Source organism: Dermochelys coriacea, chromosome 11 (assembly GCF_009764565.3).
Source record: "Dermochelys coriacea isolate rDerCor1 chromosome 11, rDerCor1.pri.v4, whole genome shotgun sequence".
Lineage (NCBI taxonomy): Eukaryota > Metazoa > Chordata > Testudines > Dermochelyidae > Dermochelys > Dermochelys coriacea.
Window position 1 is genome coordinate 43,121,414 of NC_050078.2, and position 25,356 is coordinate 43,146,769.

At 38.4% G+C, this 25,356-nt stretch overlaps 1 protein-coding gene and 1 long non-coding RNA gene across 8 annotated transcripts in view; one reads left to right on the forward strand and one right to left on the reverse strand.

The window, feature by feature from the left end:
- Positions 1 to 25,356, reverse strand: part of CHN1 (chimerin 1) — a 142,998-nt gene that overhangs the window by 39,895 nt on the left and 77,747 nt on the right. The window contains exon 1 of one of the 7 annotated variants that reach the window (XM_038422162.2): positions 8,498 to 8,622. The exons of the other annotated variants lie outside the window; for them this stretch is intronic. Coding sequence (XP_038278090.1) covers positions 8,498 to 8,506 — 9 coding nt within the window. The 5' untranslated portion in view covers positions 8,507 to 8,622. Of the gene's footprint in view, positions 1 to 8,497; positions 8,623 to 25,356 lie in introns of those variants that run through there. 7 annotated transcript variants of the gene reach the window in all.
- On the forward strand, positions 15,885 to 19,076 carry LOC122458130. The gene is made up of 3 exons (XR_006278010.1): positions 15,885 to 16,049; positions 17,266 to 18,024; positions 18,547 to 19,076. It is a non-coding gene; the product is annotated as an uncharacterized LOC122458130 (long non-coding RNA).

The window sequence follows — 25,356 nt, forward strand, 5'->3', positions numbered from 1 at the left end:
GACCTCTACCACATGAGCTAACAGACTGAGTAACTATTAGTAGGCTTCAGAGTGGTAGCCATGTTAGTCTGTATCAGCAAAAACAATGAGGAGTCTTTGTGGCACCTTAGAAACTAACACATTTATTTGGGCATAAGCTTTCGTGGGCTAGAAACCACTTCATCATATGCATGGAGTAGGAAATACAGGAGCAGGTATAAATACATGAAAAGATGTGAATTGCCTTACCAAGTGTCAAAGTAGCAGCCGTGTTAGTCTGTAGCCGCAAAAAAGAAAAGGAGCACTTGTGGCACCTTGGAGACGAACAAATTTATTTGAGCATAAGCTTTCGTGAGCTACAGCTCACTTCATCAGCATGCATCCGACGAAGTGAGCTATAGCTCACAAAAGCTTATGCTCAAATAAATTTGTTCGTCTCTAAGGTGTCACAAATACTCCTTTTCTTTTTTGCGGCTACAGACTAACACGGCTGCTACTTTGACACTTGGTAAGGCAATTCACATCTTCTCATGTATTTATACCTGCTCCTGTATTTTCCACTCCATGCATCTGATGAAGTGGGTTCTAGCCCACAAAAGCTTATGCCCAAATAAATTTGTTAGTCTCTAAGGTGCCACAAGGACTCCTTGCTGTTTTTATTAGTAGGCTGTTATCCTCTATTGGGACCAGCCACTAGAGTGAATAGATAAGATACACTCTTTACCAGTGGGTTTTATAGGTATTTGCTGTAGGTAAGTGTGGTTTAGTAGTTACAGATCCTACTGCTCCTGTGCCCTTAGCCTGTTTGTCCCCTCTTCTCCTAGTCACCCCACCACAGCTCCTGCCCTGTCTTCCCCTCTGTTCCTACCCTCTCTGCTACCCCTGAGCCTCCTGCCTCCCTCTCCTCCTTTCTGCCCCTCTACCCATTGGCCCTTGATCTCTCTCTGCTCCCATCCACCACATAGCTCCTGCACCCCTCTCCCACCTCCCACAGCTCCTGCCACACTCCCCTCTGCTCCTACCCTACCTCCCATTCTCTGGCTCCCTCCATCAGTGTGGCCCCTTCTTTGCTCCTGAAACCATGACCTGTTATCACAGTGCATTTCTTATCAACATACAAGGATCATTGTGCTCTTTTTTCTTTTATTTGTGAAGTCTTTTGTACTGTTGCAGTATTAGCTACTCTGTTTTTTCTTGTGACCTGGTTTTTCTAAATAAGATTCAATTAGGCTATATACACTTATTTTTGCTAGTCTCAGAACCAGTGAGATCTTATTTTATTATGCATCATCTACAGAAATGTTTTGTACAGTGTTCCATGGCTTACAATGCACTCTAATGTGTCACTTTCCGAGCAACAGCCACATTATAAAGCTTAACTCAGTCACCACATAATAAAATAGGTATCATGCATGATATTTTTCTAAAATGGTAAGCCAACACATTCAGTCTGTGTTCAATAATAAAATAAAACTACTCAGTGGGAAATTATGATAATAGACCATTCCAGATGCATAGATAAGCTCTCTAAAATCAGAAAATGCCAAAGTCAAGCTCGTGTGGGCAACCTTTCCTCTCGCTCCTTGTGCATGTTCATTATAATAGTGTTTTCAGTATTAGGACCACCTGGGGTCCTCTTTAAAACGTAATATCATACTATTTCTTACAACCTTAGATACACATTTGTTATATCTTGCAGTTTTTGTCATTCTCATAGGTATTTTTACTCTTGTAATGATTCAATATACTTTTATTGATTTAAACTTTGTATATAATAAATTCTCTGTACTCTAAGGAATGTATTTTAATAATAGTCAGCAGCTATATTATATACATTTTCTTTACAATCAGCAGCACAGCCTCCCTTACACATGTGTCAGGGAATGAGATTTTAAAAGAAACTTGATTTGCTATGCACTTAGCCACCTTCTAGTGTTCTCACTAAATAGCTAAGTTAGACATGTACATATGTGCAGAAAATCTTTCTTTGCCTGCACACTTTATGAGTGTATTTTATGGCTCAGTACACAATTTTCAAAGGGTAATAAATCGGTCAAATTACTAAACCAAGCCCCAATTTTCTCCAGTACTAGGCATTTCTCCTTACTGAAGGCTATCTCCAAATCTCATTTTCCCAGGCATTTCAGCTATAGGCTTGTTCCAAAAAGGTCACAAAGTTTCGACTGTTTGGGATTTGTGACCAGTTTTTTTTTTCCACCATCCTTGAATGTGATTTTTTTTTTGAACTCAGGATTTCCACACAATTTACCTACAGATAAGAGATGATGCATAGAAAATCTCAGCCTGTAAAGTGGCATATTTAGAAAATTAAGAGCAACTAAAAACAAGAGATTAGAATGGAAAGCATCATGAAACCTCAACTACCAAGATTGTGGTTGCTGTTTGTCCTGCATAATAATAATATCACAACTGAACACAGCTCCAACACAGAATTTTGCTTTACAAAAATAAACACTGTCCCAACCTCTCATATCAATATGTAACATCTCTAAATACAATGTATTTCTGCAGAAAAATATCTTCAAGAAAAATAAAATATTTCCACAGTTATACTGTGTAACCACACTCTGAAGATATTGAAAACATATTTATTCTATCCGTTACTCTGATTGAGTTTACAGCTACTCAGAGATGAATTTGCTTTTACAGCTGGCTAAAAAATGAAAATCTATTATTGAGACAAATTTTGGAATGACAGATATTTTCATTTTGAAATGATCCAGATGGACCTATTGTTAGTTTTTAAAAGATTTATTGTGAAATTTGTTTTCAATTTTTTTTGTAAACTTTGATAAAAATTTTTGATAAAATCCAAAAAACATGCAACTTTTCATGAAATTTTTGATAATGTCAACATTGTTCCACAAAAAAAACTTAGTTTTTTTTAAAATAGGCCATTTAAAATAAAAAACATTAAAAACCATTCGTCCAGTTCTATTTGTGCTGTAAAATTCAACCTTAATTCTGTCTATCTTTCACATGTAATCCTTTAATTGAAAAAATAATTAATATACCCAAAACTAAGCTAAAAATAGGAGATAAGCCATTAAAATTTTTTGTGCAGTTACTGTGCATAAAGCATGAATTGTGTTTTGTATTACTATTTTATGTATTACAATGTATGTATTATGGAGAATATTCATGTTATAATTTGGTAAGAATTTTAGATTCATGATAGTATAATAGATGGTAAGATTTAGAAATATTTAGAAATAATGCTATAAGTTTTAATTGAACACAGTTCTCATACACAAATAAACACACTTCTAAAATCAAAAAGATTTTCACATATGTTTAAATTAAAAAGTTGTTATTCTGAGAATTTAGTTTTACAACCCTCCAATCACTATAGCTAATTTCAGTCTTGGGACAGTCTGGTATATTAACTTTGGTTTATTTTGTTACTACAAACATGATTTGTTTTAAGTTTACTTAGATGCAAGTTATCAAAACTGGGCTTTTGGAAATAAAAAATGGAAAGTGCAGACTGTCAAAAACAGGCCACCATGACTGTTTATCTCTATTACTAATTCTAAGCCAAAAACAGCTAATATTTTCTGTGCTGGTGAACAACAGAATCATAGAAATGAAGGGCTGGAAGGGACCTCAAGAAGTCATCAAGTCAGCCCCCTAGGCTGAGGCAGGACCAAGTAAACCTGATACTATACTGAAGAGTAAATGATACTGAGAAGTATTCCCCTATGCACAATACTGCAAACAATTTTATTCCTGTATCATTATATTACATGATACATTAGAAGCAAGATGAGGACTAAGGACAGAATAGGCCCTTTACTCAATGAGGACAGAATAGGCCCATTACTCAATGAGGGGGGAAATATAACAACAGAAAATGTGGAAATGGCAGAAGCGCTAAATGACATTTTTGTTTCAGTTTTCACCAAAAAATTTAGTAGCGACTGGAAGTCTAACATAGTGAATTCCAGTGAAAATGAGGTAGGATCTGAGGCTAAAATAGGGAAATAATGAGTTAAAAATTACTTAGACAAGTTAGATGTCTTCAAGTTGGTAGGGCCTGATGAAATGCATCCTAGAAAACACAAGGAGCTGACTGAGGTGCTATCTGAGCCATTAGCGATGATGTTAAAAAACTCATGGAAGATGGGAGAGATTCCAAAGGACTGGAAGAGGACAAATATAGTGCCAACCCATAAAAAGGGCAATATGGACAACTGGGGAATTACAGACGAATCAGCTTAACATCTGTATCCAGAAAGACAATGGAACAAATAATTAAGCAATCAATTTGCAAACATCCAGAAGATAAAATGACAAGTAACAGCTGGCATGGATTTGTCAAGAACAAATCATGTCAAACCAATCAAATAGCTTTCTTTGACAGAGTGACAAGCCTAATGGATGTGGGGAAGCAGTAGATGTGCTATATCTTTACTTTAGTAAGGCTTTTGATACTGTTTTGCATGACCTCATAAACAAACTAGGGAAATATAACCTAGATGGAACTACTATAATGTAGGTGCATAACTGGTTGAAAAATCGTTCCCAGAGAGTAGTTATCAGTGATTCACAGTCAAGCTGGAAGGGCATATCGAGTGGGGTTCCTCGGGGACTGGTTCTGAATCTAGTTCTGTTCAATATCTTCATTAATAAATTAGATAACGGCACAGAGAGTACACTTATAAAGTTTGCAGACAATACGAAGGTGAGAAGAATTTCAAGTGCTTTGGAAGATAAGATTAAAATTCAAAATGATCTGGACAAACTCGAGAAATGGTCTGAAGTAAATAGGATAACATTCAATAAGGACAAATGCAAAGTACTCCACGTAGGAAGGAACAATCAATTGCATACCTACAAAATGGGAAAAGACTGCCTAGGAAGGAGTACTGCGGAAAGAGATTTGGGGTTATAGTGGATCACAAACTAAATATGAGTCAACAGTATAATGCTGTTGCAAACAAAACAAAAAAAACCATCAATCTGAGATATATTAGCAGGAGTGTTGTAAGCAAGACACAAGAAGTAATTTTTCCATTCTACTCTGCGCTGATAAGGCCCTCAACTGAAATACAGTACTGTGTCCAGTTCTGGGCACCACATTTCAGGGAAGATGTGGATAAATTGGAGAAAGTCCAGAGGAAAGCAACAAAAATGATTAAAGGTCTAGAATTGGGTTTGTTTAGTCTGCAGAAGAGAAGATGGAGAGAACACATTTTTCAAGTGGATAAAAGGTTCTTACAAGGAGGAGGGAGAAAACTGTTCTTGTTAATGTCTGAGGCTAGGACAAGAAGCAATGGGCTTAAATTGTAGCAAAGGAGATTTGGGCTGGACATTAGAAAAAACTTCTAACTGTCATGGTAGTTAAATACTGGAACAAATTGTCTAGGGAGATTATGGAATCTCTGTCATTGTCTAACCTGTTCTTAAAAACCTCCAAACATCTTTCAGGAATGGTCTAGTTATTACTACTCCTGCCTTGAGTACAGGGAAATGGACTAGATGACCTCTTGAGGTCCCTTCTAGTCCTTCACTCCTATGATTCTATTATTTCCAATTTAGAAGAAATGCAACTTTATTTTTAAGTACAAATGCATGATTGATCAAAGCAAGATACTTTTTCAACTGCCAAACTAAAAACTACATTTCCTTTTTTTTTTTTTTTAGTTATGTTGATATAGATGCCTGGGTCCCACAATGATATAAATCCAGAGTACTTCCACTAAAGCCAGTGGTTCTGGATCTGTATGACCCCATTAACTTCAATGGAGTTACTCAGCATTTAGTGAAGTCAGAAACTGGCCCACTGTATCTTTAGAAACAAGTGTAAGTATTTCCAAAGAACTTTATGGAAAAGTTTTAGAATGAACGTAGCTGCCATTTCAGTGCTAAATCCCACACTGCAATGACTTAGTTTTGAAAGTAATCACCACAACTTTATTCATATTGAATAACCAAGACACTGTGCAACACTGGCAATAAATCTTCTGTGGAACCCCAACACAGAATACTCCTATGCCCTTGAGTGGGGTAGTACTGCAGGCCCATTCCTCTATTGAGGGCACAAGGCCTGGTGTTCTCAAACACCATGTTCCATGCACCAGGAGACTGGCACCTCCACTGTGTGACTGACCCTCTTTGTCTTGCATGAAACTGGTCTAACCCAATGATGTCACCTGTGTCCCTGGAAAATAGCCTTAACTCACTCACTCACTCTTTATATGTAATAGTGGGTCTAACCCCCCCCCAAAAACACAAAATGCAGTTGGTGGGTTGCTCAAAAAGTTTGAGAATCACTGGGATAAAGCATCTTTTCCAACCTTTCAGTCATTCTCATGGCTCTTCTCTGATTCACCTCCAATTTAACAACATCCTTCTTGAATGGGGACACCAGAACTGGACACAGTATTCCAGTAAAAGTTGCACAAATGCCAAATACAGAGGTGATATAACCTCCTTACTCCTATTCAGTATTCCCGTTTACACATCCAATGATTGCAGTAGCCCTTTTGACCACAGTGTTGCACTGGGATCCCATGTATCCAGTATAACCCCAAAATCTTTTGCAGAGAGACTACTTCACAGATTACATTGTGATATCCTGTAAGTATGGCCTACATTGTTTGCCCATGGATGTCTGATCTTATATTTGGCTGTACTGAAATACATATTGTTTGCTTGAACCCAGCTTACCAAGCGACAGTGAATTTACAACCACTTGCACCCAAAGCATGACGCTTTTCATTACTCCATGAATCTAGTGATCTGAGACACCAGTCACCTGAATGACTAAGTAATTAAACCGTCTTTAGAAACAGGTACATAAGCATCCCTTTAAACACCACTCAACTAAAAATACATAGCCTACAACATGGAGCAGCACTTCAATTTCTTGGGTGAATAACCAAGGGTCCTATATTTATTCTTCATAATCTGGAATGGCTAATATAGGGAAGAAGCACATATTTTCTATGCACTTCAGAGCCCAGATTCTTATACCATGGTGATCACCGTAGTACCTGAGCACCTTCTAGTAAGTAGTGTATTAAGCAATGTTTGTTCTCTCATTCTCTTCTGCATGCACATTTAAAGCTAGAGAAGGCAAGGTCAAAGAACTATACCTTGCACTTGGAGCAGAAAGTGGTGATGTTTGTGATGGCCTTAGCTTTGAGGGAGGGTCCACGGGGTTCATTTCAGTCTTGGAATAGCCTGTGAGAAAGCTGTCTCCAGCACAGATGAGCATTACTGAGTTGACTTCACCCATAGTAGAACATGGCTAGGCAGGCATTGAGCTAGGACTGTTGCTTACTGCACAAATTTGTTTGATTCACTATTACCTCATCCACCCATTCCCACACACATCTATTTCATTCACCTTGTCACAAACCAGGACTATGAGATGTCTGGGTCAGGGACTGTCTTTTTACTTCATGCCTGTACAGTGCCTAGCACAATGGGCTCCTGATTGAGGCATAGAGGTGCTAGTATAATACAAATGGTAAATAACTACCACCTACGGATACTATTCTGGAAAGTTCTTGCCTGGGGCAACAGCATCCTGAAAGGAGTCACGGCAGCCACGTGACCCTAATTAACTGCCTTGACTGAGCACATTGGCAGCTCCTCTACCCTCACTTTCCATTTTGTCAACTTATTCTCTTTTTTTCAAGCTAATGGCATTACATGTATCTATTGTTTTCTTTTATTTCCTTCTCTTGCCCCTCTGCCTTCTCCTGTCTGTGAGGATCTGCATCACTGTGATCAACAGACAACTGACATTTATTTCAGCGAGATATTATCCCTCACAAAAATTTCTTGGACTACGATTCCTCATGGCAAATTTTACCCCAGAATGTACTTTTAAGCCATTTACAAACCCCACAGCACAACATGCTCTAGCATAGGGATAACAGTCATAATCTAATGAAAAGCAGAGACTGCATTAACAGTAATCTTTCATCAAATGTCCATTATCAGTAATATACTACATTCGATAATCAAAGAAAATCAGGGCTATAAAACAAATATTCAAATTCCACCTTAATTATATTTAGTACTAAAAAACTTAGAGGAAAATTATGATTTCTGGAATGTCCCACAATACGCTAAACGGTTTCCAAATATAAAAGAAGGCACAATTGCTGCACCTTGAAGAGTTTACACAGTTCCTTTTGTCATACATGGTTCCTTTTGTCAAGAACCCCAATAATTCTCAAATATTTACAAGAAGTAAAATTTCTGATGGTGACAAATTTTTATGGAAAAATTATTAATTTACAATACTGTTCTTTATCTGATCTACTCCAGAACCAGGTTCTCATAAACAGTTTTTACATGAAAATCCTACATATTTTTTAATTGAAGAAATGAAATTTGAGGATAATAATTGTTTGGTCCACAAAGCTCTCTTTGATTTGAGTTAATTTGCAGTATTCATGGAATAGGAGGCTCAGAGCTGGATATAATGTGTGCAGGCATTATGCACGTTTCTTTTTATCTCTTGTTAATATTTTCTTACCTCATGCATAATATTTCACATCCATATCAGTCTTCTCATGGCAGTCTGCACTCTGTCCTTTATATTAGCCTTTTTTTGTTCTGTATAATAATTCAATCTAGAATGATTCAATACGCTTTGTAATTGAAAACTGCAGCTCATTAATTTCTAAACATTCTTTGTATTTCATGCTACACCTGTTGTTTTGGCACAGCCAGCATTCTGAATTCATCCATATCCTCTGGAGTAAGCTATGTTGCTAAGATACATGTGTTGTCACAGTTTTCCCCTCCAACATACTTTCAGTTCGTGATCATACTTGTTTAGCATAATTAAGACTGAAAAGTGCTAACCCCTTTAATCCTTGCTAAAATAATCCTGGATTAACCCCAGTAATCAAGATGAGTTTATAGTTTTAAAATATTTTTATTACAATTTTTTTTTGAGTTGTAACGTTTTCAGGTAACATTTTTGCAGATCATAATGTGATTTCATGGTCATTCTGAAGTCCCTTGTTGATCATCCAACACTGAAAAGAGCTCGGAACTGTGGTGGTCCAAAGTGTCTATCAACACTTCCCCAGGCCCTGATCCTGCATTTCCTGAGTTCAGGATTCTGCATGGGTGCAGCTGTGCCTGTACTCAGTGAATTGCTAGATCAGGCTCAAGATTGACTTTCAGACAAGGCTAGAGCGCAGAATCAAAAAAAGGGATCAGATTCTGCTCAAGCATCAAATCCTAGCTGCCTTAATGCTCTTGGTTACACCCATGTAACTCAGGAATTACAACTGACTTTAACCATGTTACTTCTGATTTAAATCTGGAGTAAATGAGATCAGAGTTTGATTCAAAATCTCCAGCAGTGGAACTACATTCTAAAGAAGTCTCAGAAATCGAGCCGTTAGGTTATCTATAATTCACTAAGAGGTATAAACATGTGCCCAAACTGAGCTCAGAAAGCGCATGTCTACACTTAACGTGGATTGATGCTGTGGTGAGTGATCCACCGGGGGTTGATTTAGTGGGTCTAGTGAAGAAGACCCACTAAATCAACCGCTTATCACTCTCCCGTCAATTCCGGTACTCCACCGGAATGAGAAGCATAAGTAAGTCGACAGCAGAGTTTCTCCCGTTGACCCAGTGCAGTGTAGAAACCGCAATAAGTCAACCTCAGCTTCGTTGAATCCTGCTACGTTATTCCTGTAGCTGGAGTTGCGTAACTTAGGTTGACTTAACCCCATAGTGTAAATCTGCCCAGAGACTATTCAGGTACTGAACATTAGGCATGTTCTTAAGCCTCTTGTTAAATATAGGCCCTAGCTGAGATACAAGAAGAAAATGGTAAGATAAAAGAGGAGGAGGAATGAAGAGAATTACTAATTACAGGGAGCTTCCACACGACCACAGTGAAATACAATATTTATCATAGTGTTAAAATTGTAAAGTATGGAAAATAAAGCAAAGACAAAACAAAGAAAGTTTCTCCCTTACAAAGAAAATTAGAAAATAAATGAAAAGATGAAAAATCCTTCTCATGCCTATAACTTCTAATGGGAGTCAGGTTTTATTACACTGTTCAGATGCTTTTTGTTCTCTTCTAGTTGCTGCTCCCACAAAATAACCTTGCTGGCTTTGGTAACTTGGACAACTGGGTGCTTTGGAAACTTTGGTGGTTTCTTGGTTTCGAACTAGATTAGCAGGCACGAGTGAGTCCAAAAGTAGAGCAACTAATATCCTAGACTTAGAAAACCAGTCAGTCTATATCCTATTTGAATGGTTCAATTCCTCTCCACCCCTGTATATATTAGTCTTCTTTCCCATTTACTACCTCTTTGTCTCCCGTGTTACTCTATTACATTTTCCTGCCATGTGAGTGTTCATGAGAGAGGGCAGCAAACTCACCCAGGTTTCTGATTGAAGTGATGGCCACTAGGAATTCCCACTCCGAGAGTCAGCAATTCCAGGGATGAAGAAACTATCATCTCAAAAGGGGAAAAACAGCAGTTCTGAAACAAATTTAAATAGCTTCTTCATTTTAAAACTGTAACATTCTGAAAATGGCTGCTACCAACTCATTTCTCCATCAGAGGTTTGTGCTAAATTAGGGTATATAAATTGCTGTTTGGCTGAGGAAAAAAGTCAGTGTGCAGCCAGAGTAGATCATTTCTATCTGAATGGTGTTTTTTGTTTATTTTTTTTATATTCACTGGCACAAGTATTTCTTGAAACATGACTTTCAGATGAAGCCCAGGAAACCTACCCTCCTAGGCCCCTACTGGCAATACAAAAATCTGGCATTTCATTTGGAATTTGAGGTAAAACATCTTTGGAAAGAATATTTTGTTCTTCTGAACACCAAGACACATTGATGTTAAAAATCCATGCTTAAAGTATAATTTCATTTTTACAACTCATCTATTCGGATTAAACTAAATACTGAACCAAGAGATGTGTTTTCTTCTGCTTATTCAGCCAAGTTATTTCCCCTTTTTATCTTATCCAGGCTCTTTTTAATTATCATTTTTCCAGACTAGAAGTAAAAACAAAAATCCCCCACAAAACCTCACTCTTCTCTTGTTTTAGTACTGCTAATATCAAACAACATTTTAAGTGGTTGAAACCATATAAAATAGATAAGCTTATTATTGTTTTGATTCTCAGCTATAAAAGTAGCTTGAGAGAATTAACCCATAGCCCCAACATAAGTTATTCAGTAGCTGCTAGCATACCAACTTGCTGAGCAAAGCATCTGTCTTAAAATCTTCTGTTTATTGCAAAGGTGGTTGTCAGTTCAGAGGTCTTTTGTCAATTTCAAAGCAGCAAGCTGCAGGTTTGAATGCTAACAGCATTTGGAATTTGAAGTGAATTTGAATGAAAAGCTGTCATTTAGGATCTGAAAAACTTCAGCTCCATGAAAAATACAAATATACATGATGTTACTTTCAATTTTCATGCATTTGTATTAAACACATTGCTACTTTAAGCTGATTCCGAGTCACAGCAATGTTTGAATGCAAATGTACCTCACTTCCATATTGGCTTTAGTAACTGCTTCATGATAACTGCACTGTAAAATCACCCAAAACACTCCTCACCCAATAACATTTGAGACGTGATATAATCCATAATGCTTATTAAACACTTCCCAACCATGTTTAAATTTAGTATAGAAACAGACAATATAACCTTTCATCTCCATATTCATCTGCTCTTGCCTAAGAAAGAGAAAAGCTGCTTGCTCTTTAAATGCTACTACCCCTGATACATACACTGAAAACTAAGAACATACACCCAGTTATAAGGTTTAATGTGGGACATTATACTCGGCAATAAACACCCAAATCCTATAGACATACCAGTTTCTTATTCTGTGCTTTGATGCAATATCCATCTCACAATTGATATAACTCTCATTAACTTAATGCAGTATACAAGTGTATCTAGTATAATTTGATCATCTGGGCCTTGATCCTGCAAATATGTTAGCTTGTGGTTAACTTTATGCACATGACTAGCCCCACTAAAAGTCAGGAATACCGATGCTGAGGGGTCAGTGCTAAAATAACCCAGGTAAGCGTCAGATCTGTCAATCTGACAATTCCTACAGTGCTCACAAACATTAGGAGATGCACATCGGGAACATTAAAAGCTGCACAGCTCTAAATAATTGGCGCTAATATCTTTAAAAAGAGGCTAGGTTTGTAAGAGTTTATAACTTTCTAATTTTAACTGAAATTTTTGAAAAGTCTGGTATCCTTGCAGTGGCTGAGGACTAAGTGTGACAAGTGTGCAGTAATGAAAGCAAGCATTTCTATCTATCTAGGTAACTACATTGCTCTCCTGAAACTGAAACTCAAAAGAAAATTTTCAACTATGAGCTTACACTAAGCATTGAGAATTTAATTTTAAAAGAATTAGTTGTGACAATTCAGAAGGAATAAAAATAGGGGTCAAAACAGGATGGCTATTACAGCTTTAAACAGCTCCAGTTTTCTTTTACACCCCAATACAGCTAAAAAAATTCATTTAACCATTTCTGTCCAGATCTCTAACAAACATGATAGCTTTATTTTCTTTCTGCTGTCACTTCTACCCAAGTATTTTACTCTCCACAGGTCTGCAAGGTTGGGGTAACCACTGGACAGTTATAATTGGACAATTATAATTGCATCAGATGTGCCTGCCTACCATGGTTTGAAAGGTGTAGGATGACAGACTGATTTTGAGCTCTACATAAAAGCCTGATGATGTGGATACCAATGCAGGATGATTTAAAGATAACTGGTATAAAATATGCTATTCGTTTAGATTGGAAAACATTTCCACACCTTACGCAGGAAGGAGAAAATGGTTGAGAGCTTTGTGTATAAAAAGGGATAACCTATTAAGGTGGTAAAATATATGTATGAGGAATCTCTCACTGTACAGCTGAAGAAGGGTCTGATGTTAATCCTTAAAACACAAAGTATTAGAATCTTGGGCTTTGGTTCATGACTGTTTCAGAGAGAAAAGAGTCATGAACACCACCACGTCCTGCAGTCCCTAGGTTTTCCTTGGGAGTCTTATATACAAGTACTGACCTGACCTGACTCTGCTTAGTTTATGAGATTAGATACAGTCATAATTCCAGGTAATTATCACTAGCTGTGCAGTGTTACATTATAAAATCAAAGCAAGATAAGAAAAACTTGTAAATAACAAAATTATCCCTTTACAGTTCTCCTAATTCAAAAAGTCCAGCCTTTTCCTGTAGAAGTGATTAGTAATAGAAAATAATTAGAACAAGGCAGATGGAAGAAGGAGGGCAAAACAAAAACAACATATACAGCCCAGGAAACAGCCTGACAAGTGATGGAATTGACAGTCATCAAACCAGCGACAGAGCACCACAATTTGAGAGTATTTTATGTAAGCAAGCCTATTGCACAAGTAAAAAGTACAATTAAATGCCACCTTTAGAAACAATGACCAAGAGACCCACTTTATCCTAGGTATGACTATTGGAAGGATAGTGTCACAAATCGCAATATACTGCTCTTAAAATCCCCTCACCATTTCCTCAAATAACCAAGGAGAGCCTTCTGAAATGATTTCCCCTGAAGATCCCTCTTTGTAACCAGTGATTAAAATGGAAGATGAGCTCTTGTATACAGCTTATAAAGATAACACAACATTGCATTATGGAGTGATTAGCCTCCTGAGCCTCCTGTAGGACCTTCTCTCCTTCACATCTCAGGAGATCCACAGGAGGGATCTGATCTCTTCACTCACCAGCACAGTTCTCACTCAGACTCTGCCATCTCTGTGCCCTCCTCCACTTCTCTGCGTTTTTGCAGTGATAAAAATTCCTCTCACAGACTACAAGCAGTTTGTCCTTTGGTGGAGACATCAGGGTGAACTATGCTTGGAAGAGAGATCTGATCCCTTTTTTGGGGCATGCTGGGGTTTGCAGGATGGAAGATCCTTTCGTGGGTATCAGGAAACTCATCTCTCCATAGCAGACAGCTATATTATCTTATAAACTGTACACTGGAGCTGATTTTCCAGGCCAGCTATTATATGGGGTAATTAATCTTTCTCCTTGCCTTGTCCTACTGCACCATGAGCTTATCCTAAGCATCGTTCTCTGTACCCCTCTGTTCCAAGCAGCCTCTTCATATCTCTGAGCAAGTCACAGGGTAGGGATGTCCTCCTCATCCCTCATTCTCTTTCCACAGACCCAATAATTTGGGAGGGCCTCAAGAGCAGTTCAGTGGTAAAGCAGGAAAAGACAGGAGAAAAAAGCAACACTTACTTCCCTGCTCCACCTGACATTTAATTTTCTGTCCTTGATCAAAGAGGAATTAGGCTAGTGTGAGCCACAGAATTTGGTCTGCTGAAGAAGGTAGGGAAGTGCTAATGACTCCCTCCTTGCCTTCTCCTGCAGTGAAGACCTATTCCTCAGCTCTCCCTCCAAACCCTCTTTGCTTTGGACAGCTCCCTGGAGCCTCCGCCAAAAGTTTACTCTCACTAATGTGCCGAAAGTCCCACTCCCCCATTTACCCACCCTATAGCTATGAGAGCTTGTTATGGCCCACATCTACCCCAAGACCCACAGGGGAAGAAAAACAACAAGCTCCTACCATTTGTCAGGATTGTGGTGCCACAACAACCCTCCTAAGGCTCATTAGGGGTTGATGCACTTACCTTGGTGGAGCCCTACTTCTGTGCGCTTCCCGAGGTTCACAGGGGATGTGCACCTTTCCTAAGGTCTTAGCAGACATGTGCTAGTAAGGTGATCCTCTTCTGGCATCAGGAAATAAGATGGAAGCCCCCCACCAATCTTTCTTCATTTCCCATCCCTATGCTATGACTACTTAAAAAATGAAGGAAATTTCCAAGGTCAAGTTTAGGTTGCAATGGTCAGAATGCTCAAGTTTAAAAAACAAAACCAAACAACCCTCCACCCCAAACCTACAGTATTAGGAACCCTAGAAATGGCTGTACTTTACAAGTAAGGCACTCAACCTACCTTAGATCTCTGTGCCCATACTAATTATCTGACAAACATAAAAAGAAATATCTTATTTCATCTAACAGATTCATTTGAATAGTTACCACAAAAGCAGAATTCTCCAATCTTAATTTTACAGCAATGGGGCTGCTTTACAGTCTTCTTAACAGTCATTCACAGTACTCATACAGAAATTTTCCAAATTCCTGAACCAAAAAGAAAAAGAGTATATTGAAGGCAACCATTCCCCAGTCTTTGCTGAGGGCCTGATTCTGTGAACCAAGGAGAACATTCAGCACCTGACAGGTTGGGCCCTGTGATTCCAAATGGCAGTCAATTATCCAAGTATAATTAGACAGAGCTAAAGCACCTCTGTAGATTAACCTAATTTGCCCAGCAGTATTAGAGCACTTAAGTGATAAGAGCAAAAGTCAGTGTGGTGAGAAATCATCTCCTTAAGTGTCAGAGACATGTCTATATGAGACAAATAATTAAATTACTGCTCTGTGGTGCACATTATTAATAGTACACCTACAAGGAAGGGAAGATGGTACACTGGCTTCTCTACAGGAGCACAGTGTTATGAAGCAAAGGTGCCTTGTGTTAGAAATACAACTGTAACTGGGCATTTCCTAGATTTTTAATATCTTGTGTAATGTATGTATGTATTTTTAACTCATGTTCTTGATAGGCAATAATGCAGGTGAACCCGATAGGTGCCAGCAACTTTAACTTCACCTTTGTGACATTATTGTAGGAGCATTACATTAACATTCTTTGGACACGCAAACTCTTTCATAGGACCTGAGGGGTTAATTGGAATCAGCTGTGTGACAATCTTTTAGTACATATCCTCTTAAATAAAGTGCAGGAATAAACAGTGGCCAGCTGAGCACCTACTTTGAGTTAGCAAGGATAAAAAGAAAGAAAGAATTCAGATTGGAAGAAGCAGAAATACTAAGTAAGCAGGGAACTGAGATGTAGTCCACAGTTGGAGACTGGCTAGTGTGACCATTTGATCCTTTCTGAGCAAGACACATTGGAATTTCAAGGCTAGATCTTCTGCAGAGTGTGGATTATTGTAAGAAAAATATCTTTACATTTCATTTGGGAGTTTTGGCTCCTAAAGCAAGAACAATTTGTATGGTCTTTTTACTGTATCTGCTTTACTACAACCATAGAATGAAAGTAATTTAAGGTGTCAATTGCTCTAAGTTAATATGAATGGAAAATATCTCTTTCAGCAATCTATAGAAAATATTTCTTGCATATTACTTTAAAGTGTTCTTTATATTCCGCATGTCCTCACACTGGAAACTAACCTATTATTGCACTCACCCATTTTTACCAGGCCTTAAATAATAATAAAACATTCTTAATGGCTGCTTGTATGCTTAAATAATTATTAGTGATCTTGTTTCAGAATGAATGGGTATTATCCCTTTAAGTATAATCCCTGCCACAGTGCATGCTAGAGGGAAGAAAGGGAGGAGATAAAAGATAAGGAGGATGTGGCAGCCCAAGTGGACTGTGCAGGAGCAGCTACCTAAAAAGAAGGGTCTCTTTTCACAGTGTGAGGGACATTCTTGGTATTGACAAGGCTGTGTGGTCTTGGACACCTCTGTTAGAAGCAGCACTAGGCACAAAATAAATAGATTGATGTTTTTACCTTCCACATAGTTATGTTTTATTTATAAATTATACTAAATTTACAGAATGATTGTCATGGACATCCATCCAGGGTCTTGTGAGGGAACATTTTTGAGAAAAGAGTTGACAATCTCATCAAGTTAACACACAGGATTCTTCAGCACTCAATGTCTTTATAAATATTTGAAAGGAAAGCATTTACCATTGAAGGACAGTGGCATTTTTAATGGTACTTTTTTTGTTGCTAGGGGTGTGCGTAAAGAGGCTTTAACGCCAAACCCCATTATTCTCCCATGAACACTACCTGGTAAGACTGAAGGAATGCTGGTAGAAAGAAAGTATTTCAAACAACTTGTAACAGCTAGACCTTGCCACTGCCCTTGATTGTTAAAGTGGTGTGCTGTCTCAGCCCCTACTGGGCGTATTGCTGCTTCTGGACACCCAAACAACAAGTACCCAAGAATGTCTTCATCCATCTATGGACTGTCCCAATTTTTAGTTCTTTGTCCCGTGTCCCGACCGATGCACGGTCCGGACGCCATTTGTCCCGATATTGCAGCTTTGGCCGCTCTGGCCATTTTTTTTGTTTGTTTGTTTGTTTCCCCCATGTGTCTTGATATTTTGTCTGTTTCATCTGGTCACCCTAGGACCTATGCAAGGTGGTCTATGCTTTCACTGGCTCCAGGGCAAACGACTGCAATACAATCTAATTGGGATCAACTTGAAGGCCATATGGAAACTACAACTAGTCCAACATGCTGTGTCTGCTAAGCAAGACTGACCAACAAGGATACATCATGCTCTTCGTTGACTCCAATTCAGATTCCAGATCAGTTTCAAGTTTCTGGTCCTTAGCTTTAAAGCTCTCAATGATAAAGGGTTAAATATTGTCAGGGACCATCTCTTCCCCCCATATTCTGCCACAGAAATTTTGACCAAAGTGTGAAATTCTCAGAGGCAGAATATTCTTTCAGTAAAGGACTATTACATAAAACACTACCACTGAAGATCTGCCTGAGCTTGACCTTTGCCATGTAAGGCCCTCTGGAAGCTCTTTAAGCAGACTTTTCCTCAACACCAGGGGGGCATAAGGACTCGGGTATGTTTCTCAATATCATCACCTGAGATGGCAGCCTAAATTAGGGAAGCTAGGTCTACCTTTGGACATATATAACAGTGATCTTAACTTTGTTATGGCTCCTGGATACAATGGTGATGGGTGTATTAGAAATGCATAGAGAGATTTACACTATCTCCAGGCTCTTAGTACTAACTAGACTCAGGAGCTAGCATGAGGAGCTTGTTTTCAATTAAGACATATTGGGAACATCATAAAGATTCACTGTTCTAGATCTCTTTGATCAGCATTGCATGCAGAATCAGACCCAATTTATCGTCATGGAAAGGTAAGAATGGCTGTCACTATTATCAATATTACAAAAATATAACAAAAATATTGTTGTTGGAGGATTGCTTCTCCAAGATTTTACTTAACTCTTTCCATCTCAGACAATATGTTGGCACGAGGGACTAGAAGGTTCTTGTTCACAGCCAGTGCAATTACTTTTATTGTAACTTTTCTTGCAGAAGTGCAAGTCATTCTTATGTAAATAACAATGACTATTAAATTTAACTTGCATCGATCTTAACATACAATTAATATGCAACTATTTAAAGTAGGCACTTCATTCTGAGAGACAGAGGATATGTAGCAGCACAGCTCAACCTTAGATAGACTTCACTTTTGTAATATTTTAAAATTCCAATATCTTAGTGAAGTAAAAAAATTATAATGTTAATTTAAATCAGTGCCAGATAATTGACAATGAACTTGACAAAGAGGTAAATAAGTATCTATATATTTATTAATTCAATAGAGCTGTCATCTTACATGAAGTATTTAACTGAATCAATTGATCTGTTTACAGGCCACTAACTCTACTGTGACAATTACCTTCTGAAGGAGGAGAATTTGCAATGATTTGTCAACTATTCAAGGAGTGAAGTGCAGAAGAAGCTCTGGCTCTGGGATATTGGGAACTATTGCTATTTCTGCATTAGGCCACTTCAGGTGGAACACACTTTCAATGGAGTCTTTAGACTTGTCTCCCTAACTCAAAGGATCATAATGGCAGCATAACTTTGCTTTCTAAACAGCCTACAAATTATTTGAGGAACTATCATTGTATTTTTACCTGCTGTGCTGAAATGGTATGTTGAGGGCATGCAGCCATGTCAAGCCCACTCCCTTTTTCAATTCTCAAACCCACCAGTTAACGCTCTAACTTTATTAATTCTGTCAAAGGTCATGAAAGTCAAAAATCAGTAAATAAAACATTTTTGATTTTCTGTTTACACTCGTATATGACAAGCAGTCAAAGGCCTTCAAATAATCAGTGACACTCATAACAAGTGGTCAATTAGAGTCTCATGCTTTCCCCATTAAAAACTAATCTGAAGTCACACAACAATATAGTTATATATCCCTTACAGCACCCAATACTTCTGCTCATCATGATGGTTTGTATTTTGCAATGCTCATCCAAAGATTGCATAGTTTGTCAACTTTGCATCTTTCATGGTCTTTAAATCTTTCTCCTTTGCTAAAGCCAGCTATTAAGGCTCTCCCATTAACCACAATAATTTTTTTAAATGTACCCAAATACACAAATTTCTACTGTTATAAATTAAAGTTAATTTCCATAGAGACATCTCATGTACCCGTGGATTCCCAAACACTGCCATTTACCAAATTTACTACTAGGCTTAGGACTCTAATATTTTATTTTGATGTTTATGGGGTGCTTTGTGGCTACCCTATGCCTCTGCTCTTTTCTGACAGAATGTGAAATTACAACCCCAGTGGCTGTTCCCCAGTCAAGCCCTGTGTGCTCTGTTTGTTCTTCTCCAGAAATTATTTTTACACAACAGTGTTTGTCTCACTCATGACGACAGGCAGGCCTGTATCACAAAGCCTGTATTATACCCTGATCAGAAGGTCCACACAGTCTACAGGTGTGTAGCATGCGGTTTGGGTACAAGCTCATCCCTACTTTAGACAGAGAAGCTTTTTCCTCCTTTGTGCCATGGATAAAACATAAGACTTTATTCCCAAGAGGTTAAAAATTAGGGAGAAACTATGAAGCTGCAGGATAAGGCTTATGAAGATGCACATTCATAAAATACAGAGCACTGCAGAAATTATTTTCTCCTCCATCTATTGGAATAATTCCCTTTAGTGAACATTATTATAAGCACCATTCAGGTAATAAAACAGCATCTTCTCTCATGTTTAACTTTCTACAATTTTCTTTGCATCTGCTGTTAGACTTGTCCAATTCCAGTTTGCTTATATATTTCAATTTGAGCAACAGGGATTTAATACTCCCCTTTCTATCATTGAAGACAAAGAAAAAGTCTCAATCTATGTATAAACACACTACAGAATGAGTATAGAGTTGCTTTATATGGAGTTTAAATCATTCTAAATCATCATTTATATTAATGTAAACAATGGAGAAATATCAGGTTTTTAATTAGGGCTGTTGATTAATCACAGTTTTAATCGTACTGTTAAACAATAGAATGCCAATTGAAATTTATTAAATATTTTTGGATGTTTTTCTACATTTTCAAATATATTGATTTCAGTTACAACACAGAATACAAAGTGTACATTAAAAACAATGAGGAGTCCTTGTGGCACCTTAGAGACTAACAAATTTATTTGGGTCTTTAAGGTGCCATAAGGACTCCTCGTTGTTTTTGCTGATACAGACTAACACGGCTACCATTCTGAAAAGTGTACAGTGCTCACTTTATATTATTATTTGTATTACAAATATTTCCACTGTAAAAATGACAAACAAAAGAAATAGTATTTTTCAATTCACCTAATACAATTACTGTAGTGCAATCTCTAACATGAAAGTTGAACTTACAAATGTAGAATTATGTACAAAAAATAACTGCATTCAAAAACAAAAAAATGCAAAACTTCAGAGCCTACAAGTCCACTCAGTCCTACTTCTTGTTCAGCCAATTGCTAAGACAAACAAGTTTGTTTACATTTGCAGGAGATAAAGCTGCCCACTTCTTATTTACAACATCACCAGAAAGTGAGAACAGGCATTCGCATGGGACTTTTGTAGCTGGCATTGCAAGGCATTTACGTGCCAGATGTGTTAAACATTTGTATACCCCTTCATGCTTTGGCCACCATTCCAGAGGACATGCTTCCATGCTGATGATGCTCATTAAAAAATTAATACATTCATTAAATTTGTGACTGAACTCCTTGGGGGAGAATTGTATGTCTGTTTTACATGCATTCTGCCATATATATCATGTTATAGTAGTCTCGGATGATGACTCAGCATGCTGTTCATTGAAAGAACACTTTTGCTGCAGATTTGACAAAATGCAAATAAGGTACCAATGTGAGATTTCTAAAGATAGCTATAGCACTCGACCCAAGATTTAAGAATCTGAAGTGGGACGAGGGACAAGGTGTTGAGCATGCTTTCAGATGTCTTAAAAGAGCAGCACTCTAATGCAGAAACTACAGAACCCAAACCATCAAAAAAGAAAATCAACCTTCTGCTGGTGGCATCTGACTCAGATGATGAAAACGAACACGCATCAGTCCGCACTGCTTTGGATGGTTATCGAGTAGAACCCGTCATCAGCATGGACGCATGTCCTCTGGAATGGTGGTAGAAGCATGAAGGGACGTATGAATCTTTAATGCATCTGGCATGTAAATATCTTCTGATGCCAGCTACAACAGTGCCACGTGAACGCCTGTTCTCACTGTCAGGTGACACTGCGAACAAGAAGCAGGCAGCATTACCTCAATATCATCACCTGAGATGGCAGCCTAAATTAGCGATTGGCTGAGCAAGAAATAGGACTGAGTAGACTTGTAGGCACTGATGTTTTGCATTGTTTTGTTTTTGAATGCAGTTATTTTTTGTACATCATTCTACATTTGTAAGTTCAACTTTCATGATAAAGAGATTGCACTACAGTACTTGTATTAGGTGAATTGAAAAATACTATTTCTTTTGTTTATCATTTTTACAGTGGAAATATTTGTAATACAAATAATAATATAAAGTGAGCACTGTACACTTTGTATTCTGTGTTGTAATTGAAATCAATATATTTTAAAATGTAGAAAACATCCAAAATATTTAAATAAATGGTATTCTATTATTGTTTAATCACAATTTTTTAGTCGGTTGACATCCATATTTTTTTTTATAAATACAGCCTTTAAATAAACAGCGACAAAGTATCAGCATACCATAAAAAAACAAGTGTATTAACTTTTGTACAGTACTTATTTTTAAAGGGGCTCTGCAGACAATAAATGTTTAGTTTGCTGGAGAAGGCTAGGGTCTGCAGCTTAACTGCGGATACAACTACTTTGTATTGTGTACTATCACTATCCATAAAATATCTTTATATAGCAGAGACAAGGTGGGTGAGGCAATATCTTTTATTGGACCAGCTTCTGTTGATGAAAGTGACAAGTTTTCGAGCTACACAGAACTCTTCTTCATGTCGGGAACAGGTACTATCTGCTTAATCTTATATTTAGCTGTAACACTCTCAGTACCTTTCCCAAACAGAAGTTGGTCTAATAAAAGATATTACCTCACCAACCTTGTCTTTCTAATATCCTGGGACCCACAGGGCTATAACAACACTGTATGTTATATAGCAGGCAATTTTTAAAAAAGGCAAGGAAATATTTCCTATTATCCAGTGTTTGGGGTCACTTTCCACTAAGCATTTCTGAAACACATATTATATTTTACACAAGTGACACAGCATTTATATAAAAATGCATATTGTATATCACACAATTTTAATGTTCTTTATAAAAGTTAGTTGAAAGTGGTAAATTCTCATAATGTGTTGCATGAAGACACTAGTGGGGTCTCTATTGACCATGTGAACCACAAACCGTTCAAATGCTCACCTTGTTAGCTGAGGTGTGACTCTGATGGGGCTGGGAGGATCCTGGAGCAGGCCTAAGGGTATAGCGCGGCCATGGCCTACACACCCATCCTCATGTTTGTAGTATCTGGGGCCATGGGTGCCAAGTGAAGTTCACACTAGAATAACCCTGCTGGGTAATTTGCGGTGTTACTCCAGTTTGGTAATAGTTATAAATGAAATCGCAGCCTCTGCATTTATCCACGTTATGGAGTGTGCGTCTCACTAGTTACATCTACACTGCAAAATACACCTCCATGGCAGAGAGTGTCAGAGCCAGGTCAACTGACTAGGGCTCAGACCAGCGAGGGGGAAGGGTATCAGGATATATCTACCTGCAATAAAACACCCACAAATGACCTGTGTCGGCCGATTCATGCTTGTGGGGATCAGGCTGCAGGGCTATAACATTGCAGTGTAGATGTCAGGGTCAGGCTGGAGCCCAGGCTTTGGAACCCTTCCCCCATATCGGGTGCTGGACTCTTGGACCCTTCTCCCTTGCAGGGTCCCAGAACCTGGGCTCCAGCCAGCTGACATGGGCCAGCCATTGGTATTTTATTGCAATGTAGACACACCCTCAGAACCCAGGCTCCAGTGCAAGTGGGAACATCTACAGTGCTATTTTTAGTCTTGTAGTGCAAGCCCAAATCAGTTGCCCCTGGCTCTGAGTCTCGCTGCTATTATTATTTTTTTTTTTTGGCAATATAGACTGACTCATTGTTTCTATGCCCACATCAATAAGGTTCCAAACCAAATAATGAGTCCAGACTCATAAAAACTGGGCTTCGGGCCTATCCAGACTGTTAGCCAAACTTGCTTTATCTCCAAAATGTATGCTTATAACTTCCAAACAAAGGGTGTTGGATGTGGCAATTACATGACTCTAAGGCTTTTCATCTAAAATTTCAATTTGAGAGAACTACTCAATAGTTCTTGATCTATTCTGTGAGAAAAAAACATGTACATTTTTATCGATGGAAGTTTGACTTGACAGCATCCATCTAAGAAAAAATAAACGGTGTCCTTCCATAATAACCTCCTCTACAATCCTTACACTGTACAAACTTTTCCGGCAGTGAAGAAAATGTTATGACACTAAACAACAAAATTCTATTACCTCTTCACAAAATGTCAGCACTCTCTTTGAATAGTAGTGAGTACGTGAAGTATGATAAATGTGATAAGAGTTGAATTTACCAAAAAACTCAAACCCCTCCCACCCCCCCCACGATCGGATGATTTCCAGAGCTTTTGTTCAAGGTTTTGCCTTAAATCAAATCCTTGTAGGATGAAAGAAATGCCAGTTCAGAAAGCCTACTCAAGACCCTCCAACACGATGTAAGCCCTTGTTAGGTGGTGTAAGTGGTGTGGAGGACCTTCTGTCAGCCTTCTGCATCTGACTGAACTTTACCTGTAATTAACAGGTGACATTTTCTACTAATATTTTACTTTCCCCACTGTTAGGATCTATAGAATTCAATACTAACAGCCTGATCTTGTGAGGTTCTGAGTCCCCTTGAGTCCCCTCTGAGTTCAGTTTGAGTGGAAAAAGCTTCTTAAGTACTGAAGAAAAAGCATATAAGGCCATTTAGACAGTCTATGCCAGTGGTTCTCAAAGTTTTTTTTTTCGCGAACCACTTGAAAATTGCTGAGAGTCTTGGCGGACCACTTAATGATCTTTCCAAATGTTGTTTGTACCGTTAGCTAACTACTGTAAAGTGCTTTGGATAAAAGCGCTATATAAAAAAGCCTTAATATTAAAAGTTATTTTGTTCTACAAATAAAAGCACACAACTCATATTTTAATATCAGTAGTCTTACCTTTCTAATGCAATGGATGTGCCCTCTCTCCCCTGCCGTGGCAGCCCCTGAGTTGGGGCTGGGGAGGAGGGATGTCTCTCCCTCTCTCCCCCTCCACAGCAGCCACAGAGCTGAGGCTGGGAAGCAGGGCTGTCTCTCCCCAACAGCTGCAGTCCTGGAGCTGGGGAAAGTCGCCTCTTTTTCTGGCCGCTGCAGCCCTGCACATCCCAAATTCCTCTCACCTCCTCTTCTCACCCCACTGCCCTCTCCCCCCAAGGCCACCACCTCACCTTACATGTGCATCTTTTCCAGGGGCTAGGCAGTTAATCAGTGGAGCCACGCCTGCACGGCTCCACTTATTAGGTGGGTGGCCCTTCATTCTCTTGTGTGCGACCGCCCACACGCGCACCTTAGAGGGAACTATCTGTGGACCACCTGAATGGAGCTCGCGGACCACAGTTTGAGAACCTCTGGTCTATGCTATTAAAAAAAGGTATTTTACTTACAGCTGTCATTTATAGGGGCAAACTGATATTTCAGAATGTTGACCCAACCTATTGATTTGGAACAGTTTTCTTGTTCCCAATAAATGAAGTCTGTAAATAAGATAAATCTTTTTTTAATGGAATAGGCTTCATTTAGACTAGAAATAAATTCTGGAGACATGTTCAAATGCATATTGTTTCTCGTACACATTGGTGAGTCAACTCTGGCAGTCAGAGATGGTTACACAGTACTATTTTCACAGTGCTTTTCAACTGTTGGTCACACCAAACACTTTACAAAATTGGATAAGCATTAGTATCAATTTTATAAATGGGGAAACAGAGGCACAGAATGGTTAAGTGATTTGCTCAACATCACATAGCCAGTCAATGGCACCAGGGAACAGAACCCAGGTAAATCAGACCTATACCACTGCTAGTTTCAGG